Here is an 18,143-nt window from a genome sequence, read left to right on the forward strand (position 1 = left end):
TTTTGCGCAATCAATAAAAAAAAAAAGCTCATTCAATTTGGTGCCTTTTTTTCTTTTTTTTCTTTTTTTTTTCTTAGAGTAAAAAAGATAAAAAAAAATAAAGAAAATAAAGAAAATATGAAACTTATCTAATTTGATATCATTCCTTCTTCTTCGTCGTCTGTGTTGTCTTGACGTGATCATTTCTAAAGTTTGTCTTCCTCCTATATTTACTAGTGTCATAACAGGAGAAGTAAAAGTAAAAAAAATAAAAAGACGAAGGAGATGAAAGAAGAGTATAAAAATAGAATAAAAAAAATGGAAGATTAAAAAGATAAAAAAAAGAGTATAAATATAAAGTGAAGAAGATAAATATTAAACTAGTTGGACTTTGATAAAAAAGATTAAAGAAACACAGAAAATAGTTTTTTTTATTATAAAATGAGATTTAATCGAAAAAATTTTAATTTAAAAAAATCAAAAAATATATAATGTCTTTTTATTAAGTATTTAATTAATTTTATTTATTTTTTCAAATACAAATTAAAGATATTTAACAATTTTTTATCTATTTTTTCTAAATATAATACAAAAATATAAAAAAATTAAAAATAATCTCTGTTTTTTCTTTATATTTTTGTTTTTATAATTTTTATCTTAGGCATAATATCTAAACATAGTCTATATGTATAAATTCTTGGTCTAGCATTATCTAATGGTCAACTGAGTCTTTGTTCATATGTACGTGTACTTTATGGAACTGCTCACATTATTCCCATTGATCCTGATTAATTTATGTGATACCATTTGACAACTTAGACAAATCATTGAATAGATAATTATCTAACTTTTTCGTTGTTTTCTATTCCAAGTTGCAAAAGGCGTTATAAATTATACTATTTGATGACCCCACATTAAAATCATTACTACTCTAGCCCCAGCCACCACCTATTATTTAAAATTAATCTTAATCATATGATAAGATTAAAATTTAGCGGTTTACCCTTCACATATACATAACACATACACATACACAATACACTGATCCCAGTCTTGAGCATCTAACTAGTTTGTGTGTCCCTGCTTAGATGGTTTGTGACAAAAAAAAAAAATTATTGACCAGCTGTGAGTACCTTTAGGAAGAAAATGAATTTAATTAAAGAAGTTATCCTTTTAGGAGATTGAAGGTCTCTAACAACCACCTTAGATCAGATTCACTTGTGAAACATAAGAATTTTGCCCAACTAAAATGTTGACATGAAAATCCTCTCCATTTATGGCTTCTAGGATGAAGAGTGTTAGAGAATTAATAAATTTTATGATTTGTAATTATCAATTAATTATTATTAATATTTTTAATAGTGTAAAATTATATTTAATAGTCTAAAATTATTCACTTTTTTTTTAGTAGTTAAATACTAGTTAAATTTTAATACATTTTTTTTTACTAATTAAATATTAACAAAATTTTAATAAAATTATTATTTATAGACTTTTTCATATTATATTATTCAAGGGTCAACTAAGGGACACAGTCATTAAGTCCATCATCTATTGTAACCACTTTCCACTCACAAAAAGGCCTGAATTTTCCTATTTATTTATGAAGTAAATCTTAATTTGTTGTTTAGTAATTTACTCATATTTTCTCCTCAACAATTTCATCTTCACAATATTTTTACACACTTCAATTTCATTCATCAGTTCAAATGTACTCCTTTTTAGAAATATAATTAGGTTATAAAATGTTCGATTAAAATCGTATTTTACCAATTTAATTAATCATTATCGAAGTCCTTTGCAGAAAAAATTCCACTTTATCCAAATTAATTATTACTGAACAAATCTCTAAATTAAAAATAAAAATTCGTCTCTACGACAATTTGAAAAGAAAAATTTGTCCTTGCTAGTCTTTTCACGTATACACATAGCTCTATGTGGAAGCAAGCGGTGACATTTAAACTCTTATTTGGTTAAAAAATCAAATAAACATGCCATTCAAAAGGGGTCTAAGACACTAATTTTTTTTAGCAGTGAATATGAATTTATCTGATTAAATTTTTTATTAGAAATGTTAAGTAAAATAAAAGAGATAATAAGAGATGAATTCTTTATCACAAAAATTGTTAGCGACTATAAATTGGTTTTCATTGAATTATTTAAATGTCCACAACAGAAAGAAAGCAAGCTAGCTTGTGTGCAAGTTCCACTCCTTGACAATTTCACTGAAAACCTATGAAACACGGACACTGACACTGACATAGGATACACATAATATGGGACGACATGGGATACGCCAACACGCGAATTTTAAAATTTTATAAGACACGGAAACACGCATACATATAAAATATAAAGTATTTTTTAGATAAAGCGTAATGATATTTTGATATTTTATTGATATTAAAATATAAATTAATTTTTTAATTATTTTTAATATCTTATTTTAATTATATCATTTAAAATATTTTTTGTTTTAATAAATAATAATATATATTATATCTAAATTTATTTTAAGAATATATGTTAAGAATAAGAGACACACGGACACGTGATGGTATTTAAGTGTGTCCAAATATGTCCGAAAATTTTTTTTTTATTTTTTATTAAGATACGGTTAGACACTGCAGACACGTGTGTCAAACGAGTGTCGATGAATATTCAAAATGTATCCAATACGTGAACACAATAATTCAGTATCCGTGCTTTATAAGTGAAAACAAAACATACCATACATCTCTCAACATTATTGATGTCACTACATGTCACTGGAGACAAAATAAACCCTTGTTTCTTAGTACTATTTCTTGTTTTTCTTGGCAAATCTGGCAAAGGCATCCACTGATTATAGAAGCTCTGACAATTCATTTAAAAATTATTTTTTAGAAATTAATGTTTTGAAATTATTAAAAAAAAAACCTTGACTCATATTAATATCTTTTACTAATTACTAACTAAATTAAAGCATTAAATTGGTTTTTACTTTTTAGAGATCAACTATATTTGTGTGACCTTTTAAAGACCAATTTCATCTTCTTAATTGAGATAATTATATAACATGTTTATCTATTATTTAAGGAAAATCTTATCTTTTCGTAATCATTTTAACATTACCAAGATTTATTTTATATTAATATGTATTCTTTTTATTTTAGACTATTATTTTAAAATAAATTATATATTTCACAGTTACATTTTATTTATGTCATAAAAGTGAATAATACGTAAAATAAAAAATTATTAGATTAAATAATATCTACATAAAATAATATAAATACGATGATGTTACGTAACCAAATTATTTTAGTAACAAGTTTAATCAAATTAGTCGAATAATTTATTGACACAATAAAAATCAACTGAAAAAAAAATACATAACAAAAAAAATTAAATTAAATTAAAAATAACTTATTCAACTAATATTTTTAAAAAAAAAAAATTAGATGCTTACCATTAATAGTACTAGTCGGTGCCACCGATTTGATCATAGCAATAAGTAAGACATTCCCTTAACTTCCTTGATATATAGGGATACTGAGTCCAGCACTTGCTTATACACTCCTTCGCATCAAATGCAATAATATAATAATATGGAGTCCAACTTCTTTCTTCTTCAGGAATAGTATTATCAAATTTCGCAATAACTGAACAAATAACTATTTCAGTTATCAACATTATTACAATTGCATTTGTCACTATGCTCTTAGCCATATCTCTCTCTCTCATCTCTTAGTTTTTATTTGGAGACCAGGCCAGATTTTTATAGAGACTTAAAATCTTGCCTGATATTATTATATGAAATATGATTTTAGAATTAGGATATTCCTCGCTTAATAGTTTAATTTGTACCCCCTCCTCAAACTATAAGATGCAAAATCACCAATATAAATTAAAGAACTTTTCGTTGTAGCAAAGTAGTGTTGTTTTAGATTAGTTTATTATCTCAATTAAGCTTAATTTACTCTGAGTAAACACCCAATCCGGTCCTCGTCCATTTTCACGAAGGACAAATCCAAAAAAAAGGGACACTTCGACCCTCAACCTTTTTATTATGGGACAATATGGTTCCTCTGTTAAAAAATTTATTAAATAATAATAAAAATTAATTTTATGGGGGTTTTATTTGTATTTTGTGGGGGGTTTTAAACCTCCACAAACTATTAATAACTTTGTTTTTAAAAAATTCCTTCATGAATGATGGTTAAGTGAAGAAAAACTATTGATAGAAAAGATGCCACAAAATAAAAGTAATTATAGTATAATACCTTTTAAAGGAAAAAAATAACATGGAATAAGAAATAAAAGAAGAAAACTTTAATGTTGATAATATTGGTATTGGTGATGATGACGGTAGAAGAGATAATGATGATGATAAAATATGGTTACACAATAAAAATAATAGAAGTAAGAGTGATAATAATGAGGATGAAAAAGATAATGGTAGTAGTGGTAGTAATTGGTTATATTGTTGAAAAGATTTTTGTGGGGGTTTAAAACCCCACAAAATACAAATAAAACCCTCCACAAAACTAATTTTTATTATTATTTAATGAATTTTTTAACAGAGGGACCGTATTGTCCCAAAATAAAAAGGTCAAGGGTCGAAGTGTCCCTTTTTTTTGGATAGGGATCGCTTTGTCCTTTGTGAAAATGGACAAGGACCGGATTGGGTCTTTACTCATTTACTCTTGAAGTAGTCAACCTTTCAAAAACAATGATTTGCGTAAAAACTTGTAACATTATACATACTAGAACGAGACCCACGTGTAGCGCTAAAAGGTAAATTAATTATACTATATAATATATTTTAATATTGTTATTTAGAGATTGATTAGATAATATGCAATTATATTTACTAATGTTGAATTTAAAATATTTTATATTAAAAATATTTTATAAAATATTTATTTAATAATTTATATATAATTTTAATATTTTCTAATGTTACATCATTATAAAATAATTTATAGAAAAAGCTGAGCTTTGCGAATTTATGACGACTTCAACTTTGGACTACGGGAATGAGGAAAATTATTATATATAGCAATACCGCTGCTGTTATAGCCCCTTATCAATAATCGGCTAGAATTCTATAACCATCCCAATTTTTTGGTGCGTTTAATTGCAAATTAAAAGAAGAAAAATTGAAAAATTTGTTTCAACAACATACTCAGAGAAAGTAATAGAGTGGCGGACAGATTGGCAAGAATCAATGCTGAATCTGAGCAAAATGGCTAAAACTCATTATATATAAGATGGGTATCAACTTTTATAAATTATAAAAAGAGAGATAAATAAATTGGATATGATTATGCTACACGGTTCTAAATACAAATATAAAATATATATTAACAGATTCCTAAACCAAGAGTATAGTGTAATAAACTACAAGATTTTAGAAGAATTACAATAACAACAAAGCCTTATCCCATCTTGCAAATACTCATCATAGCATCCATTCCTTTTTAAGAGCCGGCGTTCCGATGACCCCCACTTTGCGATACTTCACTCAGTGGCACTTCATTTGACCTTTTACCAGTCAGAACCTTCCAAAAGTAGTTTTTTTGTTGACCAATTCTCAATGATGGACATACCTTAAGAGAATTATCATCATAAAAACTAGTTTATTTGATGGGAGAATCCAAAGTCTTATAAGACTCTTTTTTAGATATTGGTCCTGCGAAACTCATAATATATAATATATCTAAGCAACATGTTGGGATCACCAATTCCCTCATATCAATCAAATATGTTGTTTATTATTGAAGGCAACATTGCAAAACAAGGTAAGGTTGTGCTTTGGTTATTTATGCAGAATAATGTGGGAAAACAGCCTAAGTCCAATCGCAACTTTGTTGGTTCGTTGTGATTAATCTTTTATTATGTACTATAAAATAAAAGGAAAAATGAGACCAATCATTAATTATTAGTCAATCTTAGTTTTCATCGATTTGCTTCACTATCTTAGAAAGTATTATATCCACTTTCTTGTTTTAAACTTTGGCTTTAGTTTCACAAAAGTGCTACATGCACGTAAAAAAAACCAATCATAAAGTATTCATATATAAATATACATGTCGTTTAACTTATTTTCAATATATATTTTATACGAGTAGTTAATTTTGATATAATTATTAATTTCATCTTGTGATTGTTACAATGTACATCAATGAATGATCCACCATGTTTTAAAGTTCTAATCTGCCATGTTATCCACAAAGCCTGTTTCCACTCTTGAATATTATTGATTGCACAATGGTTTCTTCTCTGCTTTTGCTTCTTCTTACCCTTTTCCCTTCAAATGTTCACCCATTAAATTTCAATATAACAAATTTCAGTGATGTTGAGAGTGCAAGCAAAGATATGGCATATGAAGGTGATGCCAAAGTTGCCAACGGGTTCATAGAGCTCAACAGGTATGACTACTATCGAACCGGCCGAGCCGTTTACAGCCAGCCTTTGCACCTTTGGGATTCATCTGCTAAGATTCTCACAGACTTCACAACCTCTTTTAGATTCACTATTCAAGGACCAGAATCCAATAGTAGTGATTATAATGTACTTGCTGATGGATTTGCATTCCACATGGCTCCTTTGAGTTTCACAACTCCACCCAACTCAGCTGGTGGCAATTTTGGACTATTCAACATTTCCACACATTTTGGAATACCCCAAAATCAAATGTTTATGGTGGAATTTGACACATTCCAAAATAAAGATTATGATCCTCTAGAACTAGAGCACCATGTTGGGATCAACGAAAATTCTGTCAAATCCATCAATTATACTAAGTTTGATATTGAAGGAAACATTGGGAAACAAGGTCATGCTTTAATTACCTATAATTCTTCTACCAAGAACCTTGTTGTGTCTTGGTCTTTCAATGGAGCTAGCACCCATACTCTGTCTTGTGAGATTGACCTCTCCAAAATCCTACCAGAGTATGTGACAGTTGGATTCTCAGCTGCAACTGGCCACCGCTCGAACACACAACACAACATTCATTCTTGGGAATTCAATTCGACTTTGGATTCCACCGATTCTGAGGTAAACAGAAAGAGGAGGCAAAAGAGGATCATAGAAATTGTTGCAATGACTTGCTTAATAATTGTATTGGTGCTTATGGTATATGTTTTTCTTATCAAGAAAAGAATTGCCAAGCTTCTACATGATGATGGCAACCCCAGACACAAAGTATCAGTCGCCAATGACTTGGACGAAGCATCACTACCTAGAAGATTCAAGTACAAGGAATTAGTTCAAGCCACCAATGAGTTCTCAAATGATAGAAAGCTTGGAAGTGGAGGATCAAGTCAAGTTTACAAAGGTTTTCTAAGTCACTCAGGACGTGCGGTCGCAGTTAAGAGGATTTTCGCTGATATTCAAGGAGGCGAGAAAATATTCATCAATGAAGTGAAGATAATAAGCCGTCTTATACACAGAAACTTGGTGCAATTCATAGGGTGGTGCCACAACAAACAAGAGTTCTTCCTAGTTTTTGAGTACATGCCTAATGGAAGCCTAGACACTTATCTCTTTGGAAAAAGAAGAGCTCTGCCTTGGGATGCAAGGTACAAGATAGCTTTAGGTGTGGCCACGGCGCTTCATTATCTTCATGAAGATGCAGAACAATGTGTGCTTCATAGAGATATTAAGTCTGCTAACATTCTATTGGACACAGATTTTAGCACCAAGCTTTGTGATTTTGGTATGGCAAAATTGGTAGACCCAAGATTGAAGACTCAAAGGACAGGAGTTGTAGGGACATATGGGTACTTGGCACCAGAATATCTCAATGGAGGAAGGGCTAGCAAAGAATCAGACATGTATAGTTTTGGGATTGTAGCTTTGGAAATTGCATGTGGAAGGAAGACTTACCAAGATGGAGAATATCATATTCCTCTAGTGAAGTGGGTATGGCAACTCCATGTGGAAGGGAATATTCTGAATGCTGCTGATGAAGGATTGAACAAGAATTTTGATGAACTTCAAATGACATGCTTGCTAATTGTGGGACTATGGTGTACCAACCCGAACGACAAGGAAAGGCCGAAAGCAGCACAAGTGATCAAGGTTCTTCAACTTGAATCGCCACTACCTGAGCTTCAACATGATATGCATGATCATCCTCTTCAAGCAACCATGGTGAAGTTTAGAACTTCTTTTCAATCATCATCCATTAGCAATAGCCTTGTTATTGATGGACGTTAGTGTCTAAGCAGAGATAAGATATTTCACTTGAAATGAAATTGCTTTGGTTAATATAAATCGGTGGTACAACTTATATATACAAATAATAAATAAATAAAAACTCCAATAACAGTGACACTATAACCTTTTTCTCAATTGCATACTCTATATTTTGGTTGACCTGTGTTTATATAAGGAAAAAGAAAAGGACACATCAATGATTAATAATATAATAATGGAGATTTATCATTGACTACCTCAAAGTCTTTCCCATGAAAACATTTTTGTAACAACCTTGTTGGCATCTAGTTTTTGGCTTATTAGCTTATTAATCTTCCACTTGGATGCTGTACCTGCTTTTCTAATTTTTGCATTTCCTTACCAAAAGGCTTATAAATCAGCCAATGCATATGGATATTACAGATCAACCCTGTTTCCAAGTTATGATCAAACATGTTAGCTACTTTAGTCTCTTTCCACTTCCATAACATTCTTTTTCTTCTTCTTTTCACCCTTTCCCCTTCAATACTTCACTCACTGCACTTTAATATAAGTAGCTTCAAAAATGTTGAGAATGAAAAGGACAATATGGTATTATATGAAGGTGATGCCATGCCTATTGAAGGGTCCATAGAGCTAAACAAAAATGACATCAATCGAGTTGGACGTGCAGTCTGTGGCGAACCTTTGCACCTTTGGGACTCATCAACCAAGGCTCTCGCTGACTTCTCAACCGGTTTCTCATTCACTGTTTCTCAACCAACTAACATAACCGCCGACGGCTTTGCCTTCTACATGGCGCCTCTTGGCTACCAAATTCCAGCCAACTCATATGGTGGCTCTCTTGGACTCTTCAACACAACTACAGAGTATGGTGTAGTACAAAATCATGTTTTTATGGTGGAATTCGACACATTTATAAATCCTGAGTTTGATCCCCATGAACATCATGTTGGGATCAATAGCAACTCTCTCAAATCCTTAACCTATGCTTGGTATGATATTAATCACAACAATGGCAAAAAAACTCATGCTTTGATTACTTATAATTCTTCCACCAAGATCCTTAATGTGTCTTGGTTTTTCAATGCTAGTAGCACCAACACATTGTCCTATGAGATTGACCTTATGGAAATCTTACCAGAGTATGTGATGGTTGGATTTTCAGCTGCAACTGGCCCTTATAATTTTGAGCGAAATGTTATTCATTCTTGGAATTTCATGTCAACTTTGGAGTCCATTGATTCTGAGGTAAACAAAAAGAAGAAGAAGAAGAAGAAGAAGCAAAAAATGGTTATAGTTGCAGTAGCTTCTTCAATTTTTTTAGTGCTGGTGATAGGTAGTGTCTATTGGTTGACCATAATCATCAAGAAGAGAAGAACCAAGCATGTTCGAGATGATAATCTCGGAGGAACATTGGTGACTTCAGATCTTGGCAAAGCATCTATACCTAGAAGATTTGATTACAGAGAATTAACTGCAGCCACTGATGGCTTCTCAGAAGATAAAAGGCTTGGAAGAGGAGGCTCTGGTGAAGTTTACAAAGGATTCCTAAAAGATTTAGGACGTTTTGTCGCTGTGAAAAAGATTTTCGCCGACTTTCAAAACTCTGAGAAAATATTCATCAATGAGGTGAAGATTATAAGTCGACTTATACATAGAAATCTGGTACAATTCGTAGGGTGGTGTCATGAGCAACGAGAGTTCTTATTAGTTTTCGAGTACATGCCTAATGGAAGCCTCGATACGCACCTCTTTGGCAGTAGAAGAACTTTGGCTTGGGATGTAAGGTACAAGATGGCACTAGGCATTGCCACAGCACTTCATTACCTTCATGAGGATGCAGAACAATGTGTGCTTCATAGAGATATTAAGTCTGCTAACATTCTATTGGACACAGATTTTAGCACCAAGCTTTGTGATTTTGGCATGGCAAAATTGGTAGACCCAAGATTGAAGACTCAAAGGACAGGAGTTGTAGGGACATATGGGTACTTGGCACCAGAATATCTCAATGGAGGAAGGGCTAGCAAAGAATCAGATATATATAGTTTTGGGATTGTAGCTTTGGAAATTGCATGTGGAAGGAAGACTTACCAAGATGGAGAATATCATATTCCTCTAGTGAAGTGGGTATGGCAACTCTATGTGGAAGGGAATATTCTGAATGTTGCTGATGAAGGATTGAACAAGAATTTTGATGAACTTCAAATGACATGCTTGCTAATTGTGGGACTATGGTGTACCAACCCGAATGACAAGGAAAGGCCAAAAGCAGCACAGGTGATCAAGGTTCTTCAACTTGAATCGCCACTACCTGAGCTTCAACATGATATGCATGATCATCCTCTTCAACTAACCATGGTGAAGTTTAGAAATTCTTCTCAATCATCACCCATCACAAATAGCCTTGTCAACGATGGACGTTAGTTTCATGTAAAAGAAATTGAATTAATCAATTTGGTGCAGCAAGTTTTCAAGTGGCTATTCAATATTGTGCATTTTCTAAGACAAGATAAGATATTTCACTTGAAAATGAAATTGCTTTTGCTAATGTGGTTATAAATCCGTGGCACAAGTTATATGATAAAAAAATATTTAAAAATAATTAAAAACTCCAATAACAGAGAGGTTTTAACCTTTTGTCAATTTCATACCACAATCTCTCCACAATTTCAAGCATCAATAGCTTGGTATTTTCATGTATCCTAATGTGAGAATCTAACTAACTAAGAGAAGGTAAGAGTGCTCGGTCTATTTACCTTCAACACTGCTTACTAGAGACACTAATTCAACATTCTTGGATTCTAGAGAGTGATCAATAGCTACCTTGGAGTCTAAGCTTTCCCTTCGATGAATCAGACCACTCGGATCAGCTCTAGGCAGCAAAAACAGCAAGCAAAGCAGACTGAGTCTCAGAATATTCCGAATCAAAATAGCTAACCAAAGGTTATCGAACCTTAAACACTGAAACTTTAATCTTTTCTCTATTACATACTCCATATTTTGTTGACCTGTGTTTATCTAAAGGAGAAAAAAAGGACACATCAATGATTAATAATATAATTGGGATTTATCATTGACTATCTTAAAGTCTTTCCCATGAAAACATTTTTGTCTCAACCTTGTTGGCATCTAGTTTTGGCTTATTAGCATATTAATCTTCCACTTGGATGCTTTGTATCTGCTTTTCTATTTTTTGCATTTCCTTACCCAAAAGCTTATAAATCATCCATTGATTATGGATATTACAGATCAACCCTGTTTCCAAATTATGATCAAACATGTTAGCTACTTTAGTCTGTTTCCACTTACATAACTGCACAATGGTTTCTTCTCTGCTTCTGCTTCTGCTTACCCTTTTCCCTTCAAATGTTGACCCATTACATTTCAATATAATAAATTTCAGTTCTGTTGAGAATGCAAGCAAAGATATGGCATATGAAGGTGATGCCAAAGTTGCCAACAACGGGTTCATAGAGCTCACCAGTTATGACTTCTATCGAACTGGAAGAGCCATTTATGGCCAGCCTTTCCACCTTTGGGATTCATCCACTAAGGTTCTCACAGACTTCACAACCTCTTTTACATTCACTATTCACGGATCAGAATCCAATGGTAGTGTACTTGCTGATGGCTTTGCTTTCCACATGGCTCCTTTGAGTTTCACAACTCCACCCAACTCAGCCGGTGGCAATTTTGGACTATTCAACATTTCCACACAGTTTGGCATACCCCAAAATCAAATGTTTATGGTGGAATTTGACACATACCAAAATAAAGATTATGATCCTCTAGATCTAGTGCAACATGTTGGGATCAACAAAAATTCCCTCAAATCCATCAATTATACTAAGTTTGATATTGAAGGAAACAATGGGAAACAAGGTCATGCTTTAATTACCTATAATTCTTCTACCAAAAACCTTCTTGTGTCTTGGTCTTTCGATGGAGCTAGCACCCATACTCTGTCTTGTGAGATTGACCTCTCTGAAATCCTACCAGAGTATGTGACAGCAGGATTCTCAGCTGCAACTGGCCGCCGCTCGAACACACAACACAACATTCATTCTTGGGAATTTAACTCAACTTTGGATTCCACCGATTCTGAGGTAAAGAGAAAGAAGAGGCAAAAAAGGATCATAGAAATTGTTGCAATGACTTGCTCAATAATTGTCTTGGTGCTTATGGTATGTGTTTGTCTTATCAAGAAAAGAATTGCCAAGCTTCTACATGATGATGGCAACCGCAGATACAAAGTAGTCGCCAATGACTTGGACGAAGCATCACTACCTAGAAGATTCGAGTACAAGGAATTAGCTCAAGCTACCAATGAGTTCTCAAATGATAGAAAGCTTGGAAGTGGAGGATCAAGTCAAGTTTACAAAGGTTTTCTAAGTCACTCAGGACGTGCAGTCGCAGTTAAGAGGATTTTCGCTGATATTCAAGGAGGCGAGAAAATATTCATCAATGAAGTGAAGATAATAAGCCGTCTTATACACAGAAACTTGGTGCAATTCATAGGGTGGTGCCACAACAAACAAGAGTTCTTCCTAATTTTTGAGTACATGCCTAGTGGAAGCCTAGACACTCATCTCTTTGGAAATAAAAGAGCTCTGCCTTGGGATGCAAGGTATAAGATAGCTTTAGGTGTGGCCACGGCACTTCATTATCTTCATGAAGATGCAGAACAATGTGTGCTTCATAGAGATATTAAGTCTGCTAACATTCTATTGGACACAGATTTTAGCACCAAGCTTTGTGATTTTGGCATGGCAAAATTGGTAGACCCAAGATTGAAGACTCAAAGGACAGGAGTTGTAGGGACATATGGATACTTGGCACCAGAATATCTCAATGGAGGAAGGGCTAGCAAAGAATCAGACATATATAGTTTTGGGATTGTAGCTTTGGAAATTGCATGTGGAAGGAAGACTTACCAAGATGGAGAATATCATATTCCTTTAGTAAAGTGGCTATGGCAACTCTATGTGGAAGGGAATATTCTGAATGTTGCTGATGAAGGATTGAACAAGAATTTTGATGAACTTCAAATGACATGCTTGCTTATAGTAGGACTATGGTGTACCAACCCGAAAGCTAAGGAAAGGCCGAAAGCAGCACAAGTGATCAAGGTTCTTCAGCTTGAATCGCCGCTACCTGCTCTTCCACATGATATGCATGATCATCCTCTTCAACCAACCATGGAGAATTTTAGAAATTCTTCTCAATCATCACCCATCACAAATAGCCTTGTCAATGATGGACGTTAGTTTTATGTAAAAGAAATTTAATTAATCAATTTGGTAAAGCAAGTTTTATAGGTTGGTGGGAGCTATGTTTTATAGCAAGTCCCTTTGATTTAAGGATGAAATATTCAAGTGGCTATACAATATTGTCTATTTTCTAAGCAGAAATAAAATATTTCACTTGAAAATTAAATTGCTTTTGTTAATTTGGTTATAAATCTGTAGCACAAGTTATATGACAGAAAAATATTTAAAAATAATTAAACTCCAACAATAGAGACATTTTAACCTTTTGTCAATCTCATGCCACAATTTCAAGCATCAATAGCTTGGTATTTTTATGTATCCTAATGCGAGAATCTAACTAACTAAGAGAAGGTAAGAGTGCTTGGTCTATTTACCTTCAACACTGCTTACTAGAGACACTAATTCAACATTCTTGGATTCCAAAGAGTGGTCAATAGCTACCTTGGAGTCTAAGCTTTCACGTGGAAGAATCAGAGCATTCGGATCAGCTCTAGGCACCAAAAACAGCAAGCAAAGAGGACTGAGTCTCAGAACATTCCGTATCAAAATAGCTAACCAAAGGTTTTCGAACCGTGTTCTCGTGATATTCAATACATGGAGCACAAATCCTCCAGCCCATGATGATGATAGAACTCCAACATTATCAATAGACATAAGCAAGGCAAAGAAGGTGCCTTCAATACCTGAGGGACAAAGCTTTGAGCTAAGCACAAGCATAGGCATCCATTTGAGCCTACTTGTCATTTGAGCTATGCTTTCGACTATCACAACAAAGAAATAGTCAGGTATACCAAAGTTGAGGTTCCATCTCAGGACCAGAACCAGATCAAGCATACCCGATAGACCATACAGCAACTGAGTCCAGAAGAGAACGTCTCGGAATGCATAATCCTTTAGAGCATATTGGTAAAGTATTGCACCCAAAAGGGATCCCACTGAACTGATGGAGAATATAAAACCAACACTTTCCTGCATAGGAAATGAAAGAAAAAGATTAGTGGCATGCTATACACTAGATATGTTAATTAAACTAGGTAGAATGAAGCTATAAATGAGCACAAGGATCTAATCTCCCAATTATCCTATTAAGTTAATACTAGTGACGGAGACAATTCTCACTTAATACTAGTGATGTTTGTGGAAATTCTTCCTATCATAAATTGATTTATCCTCCTAAGCTGTCATCCTTAACTTTCTCTTAATTACTAAATAGAAAAAGATTTGATTACTTTGTAAGATTCCAAGACATATATTATATCTACTTTGTTCTTTATTTACTAATTATGATGATTTTTAAAATGATATTGCATCACTTTTTGCATATAGGAAGAGTAGTCATGACAATACCTCAGAGAAAGCTGGTCCACCCTTTGAATCTGTATACCAATAGAACATTCCTTCAAGGATATTCAAACTCAATGCAAGGGATAAATACATGTATAAGCAAGGCCTCCAAACACTTTCGCTCTTCAAAGTAGTCCACATTGCCTTGCCAGCATCAATAAACTTTTGGTTCACCTATACACAACATGGGAAATCAGATTATCCATGTTATCCATGGAACAACATAAAGACTCAAAATTACTTTTGCAATGAAGTTTAGACATAGAGATATGTTATACCTGTCTGTAGGAAAAGTCGTGCATATGGGGTTCGTCAAGTAGAAAACCAAGCAAGATTAGAAGTCCAGATGGGATAGTCATCAAACCAAACACTCCCTATGAAGAAAGATCATGATACAATACAAGTGATGAAGTGCACAAAAGACAAGAAAAAACTGTGGATTTGATTTTTAAAAAATGAAAGGTTGAAAGAGCTAACCATAGGGCCTATAAGGTGAACAAAGATACCACTAATGGAGAATCCTAATAGTGCTCCAACAGAAGAACTGAAGGCACATAAACTCTGCATATCAGCAGCAAGTAAAGGATGAGCGATACTGTTCTGTGCCACACAGGCATCAATCGTCACATCTGCTATTGCCGCCCCAGCACTTCCAGCTGTTAATGACAAAAGTGCCAACACAAGATGCAGGTTTTCATGCAAGGACAACAAAAGCATTGCAATTACTCCTAAGAAACCTGCAATCAGAGAGGAGCAGAAAATCACATTGTTATGTATTGTAATGAACCAAATTCTCAGTCTCTTCACCAATCCTTGCAAGAAGCATTTATATCTGTAAAGCACCATGTTAATAGAATCACATGATGCAAATTTCATGGTTGTAAACCCTTCTAAAGTTGTCACAAGAGAAACCAACTTGTACTAAGGCTAGTGGTAAAATTCCAACTTAGAGGCAGCATCATACCACTCCTAAGGATATAATATGTCAACAATTCATTTCACCAGAGAAAGGTAAATACTTCAAATGATATCATTGCAACTCACAGGACTAGAATGTTGTGATTCATTTTCTGTAGTTAAATAGAGTATGAAAATGTAATGAACATGTATCTAAACTGCTTAGTTAAGTATAGTTAGGATAACCAAGATCAATTCAGTCAGTTACAAAATACATATTACTTTGGGTTGGTTCAATTAGGTAGGTGGTTATGATTAATTAGATGATTGGAAACATTTCTTGTAGTAGGCGGGTTACATTGTGGTAGAATGGTAATTTAGTTAGCATTTTCTCCCAAACCTTTCTTTAGTAATACCAAATGGTCCTTAATGGGTTCCTATAATAAGAAGTTTATCCACTGATACTAATACTATATATTATAAAGTTAAAACCAACTATGGGTTGGTTGAGTGGTAGGCAAGCTCATCCCCAATGATGGGACAAACCAATTCTGAGAGAGGCAACAAAAGTTCCTCAAGCCAAACTAGTTGGATTCCTGGTGATCGAGTTCGGAACTCAGAAGCACACTGAGCCACTGCCCAATATTTCAGTGTCCCCAGTTAAGACTTATGAGACACTATCTGATTAACTTTCCAGAAATAAGATATGCCATCCCCAATAGCACTATAGTACTGTGAAGAAATGAAGATCATAATCCACTTCCTTTCCTTGAAATCAAATTATTCAAAAGTATTGAGAAGTGCCACAACTAAATGGCTTTACTAAGATTCAATCTCCCGTAACATCTAAATCTAATTTATTGTTCTCCTCATCTATTACTACCGAGCTTCAACTATGTACACTGTGATTAAAAGTCACAACATACACACATTTAGTATTCAATCAAGTTCATTTAAAATGATCAAGATTCAGGAAAAACATAAAAACAACAAAAGAAGTAATTAAGTAAAGCTATACTAGAGTGAACAATCAATCTAAGCTTCGGATTTAAAGCATTAATTCAGCTGAACACATAACTAATATTATGTATCTGAACTAAAGAAGATAAAATATATATGTATACACACAACAACAACAACTAAGTTTTATCCTACTAGAAGGTCAGACAAAGTCATAATATCTAGTTATGAAAACATCACAAGAAAAGATCTTCACAATGTATTACATACCAGCAAAAATGAAATAAGGTCGCCTCCGGTAGCCGAAAATGGGGATAACATCAGTGAGAAGTCCCCAAAGAGGCTTAACAATCCAAGGAATGGATGTGATTCCAGCATAAACCTGTGCCTCAGATGGCTGCACCTTCTGAACATCTTTCATGTAATACTTTGTTCCAACACCAGCAAGAGAACCACCAAGTCCTTGGCTTATTCCATAAACAACAACCACACCAAACACAAAGCTCCAATGCATTTCCCTTGAAAGCATTCTAAACCAATTGATTGGAATGCACACCCAACCCCAAATAATACCCTCTGTTGGGTGAAATTGTTCATTTTCCTCTGTAGATTCAGCAAAGGGTTCTTCTTCCTTAGTTTCCTCCTCTTGCATTATCACGCACCCTTTGTGTTATAGACTCAACTACCAAACTTGAAATATGAAACTAAACAAAACCCTCAAATAAAAATTGAACTTTCTATATCAAGCTATCAATCTATCAATCTAGCAAGTGTTAGGTGAACTTTTGTTTCCCTTCCTCCTTCCTAGATTTCAGTTTTGAATCACTTTACACGTAAAACAAAGAAAAATGGGGAATTTTGAAAAGTAAACAATAGGCTGGACCAAGAGGTAGTTGAAAAAGAAAAGTAAAGAAAGGAAACAAAACTTGAACTAAATGAAGCAACTTGTGTGAATTGAAAGGAAAATGCCAAAAAGGGTACCATTGGCTACTATTCCTGTGAAATATTGAAGCAACTAAAAGGACAATGATAATAAGATTCAAGACAAGTTGTAACTAGTAACCTTCTAAGATAACAAAAAGGTCTTTTTTTTATTCCCATGTTTGAAGAATCAGATAAATTATAGTAAATCTCATAATGCTCATATTAAGAATTTTTCATCTTCCTTCCCTTCGTTCCATCATTTTCATTGTCAAAATGTGTCATATCTTAATTCTTCCGACTGTTTGTTTAAATTTTTATTTAAGGTGAAAATTGTGCAAGGGAAAAGTGGAATACATATATGATATAATGATGTAAATAAGCAATTAAAAGTATTATATGCATACTAAAAATTTATGTATTTGTATATTAATATATGTGTTGTAATTGATTTGTTGTGTGCACCTAAAATAATTAATATGTGATAGATGTTTTCGGTTTTTCTTTTTCCTTCCAAGAAGGTAGGAAAAACAAGAATCTACGTTTTTCTTTTAGTTCTTATATACATGGATTTGA

General features: G+C 33.3%; 4 protein-coding genes across 4 annotated transcripts; 3 read left to right on the top strand and 1 right to left on the bottom strand.

Annotated features, from left to right (window-relative positions):
* The first annotated feature begins 6,234 nt into the window (after positions 1 to 6,234).
* LOC107495488 (L-type lectin-domain containing receptor kinase IX.1-like) lies at positions 6,235 to 8,190 on the top strand. Its single transcript, XM_016116637.3, has one exon. The coding sequence runs from the start codon at positions 6,235 to 6,237 to the stop codon at positions 8,188 to 8,190; it is 1,956 nt and encodes a 651-aa protein (XP_015972123.1).
* A 355-nt stretch (positions 8,191 to 8,545) lies between these two features.
* Positions 8,546 to 10,671, top strand: LOC107495487 (L-type lectin-domain containing receptor kinase IX.1-like). The gene has a single exon (XM_016116636.3). The coding sequence runs from the start codon at positions 8,623 to 8,625 to the stop codon at positions 10,597 to 10,599; it is 1,977 nt and encodes a 658-aa protein (XP_015972122.1). The 5' UTR covers positions 8,546 to 8,622; the 3' UTR covers positions 10,600 to 10,671.
* Positions 10,672 to 10,817: 146 nt separating this feature from the next.
* LOC107495658 (probable folate-biopterin transporter 2) lies at positions 10,818 to 17,646 on the bottom strand. The gene is made up of 6 exons (XM_016116835.3): positions 16,917 to 17,646; positions 15,267 to 15,526; positions 15,068 to 15,163; positions 14,793 to 14,963; positions 13,797 to 14,414; positions 10,818 to 10,908 (listed from the first exon to the last, which is right to left on the bottom strand). Exons 1-5 carry the CDS (start codon positions 17,296 to 17,298, stop codon positions 13,812 to 13,814), a joined length of 1,512 nt encoding a protein of 503 aa, XP_015972321.1. The 5' UTR covers positions 17,299 to 17,646; the 3' UTR covers positions 10,818 to 10,908; positions 13,797 to 13,811.
* On the top strand, positions 11,000 to 13,723 carry LOC107495535 (L-type lectin-domain containing receptor kinase IX.1-like). Its single transcript, XM_016116680.3, has one exon. It carries the CDS (start codon positions 11,454 to 11,456, stop codon positions 13,440 to 13,442), a length of 1,989 nt encoding a protein of 662 aa, XP_015972166.1. The 5' UTR covers positions 11,000 to 11,453; the 3' UTR covers positions 13,443 to 13,723.
* Positions 17,647 to 18,143: the final 497 nt, after the last annotated feature.

The sequence above is a fragment of the Arachis duranensis genome, chromosome 6 (genome assembly GCF_000817695.3).
Source record: "Arachis duranensis cultivar V14167 chromosome 6, aradu.V14167.gnm2.J7QH, whole genome shotgun sequence".
Classification (NCBI taxonomy): Eukaryota; Viridiplantae; Streptophyta; class Magnoliopsida; order Fabales; family Fabaceae; genus Arachis; species Arachis duranensis.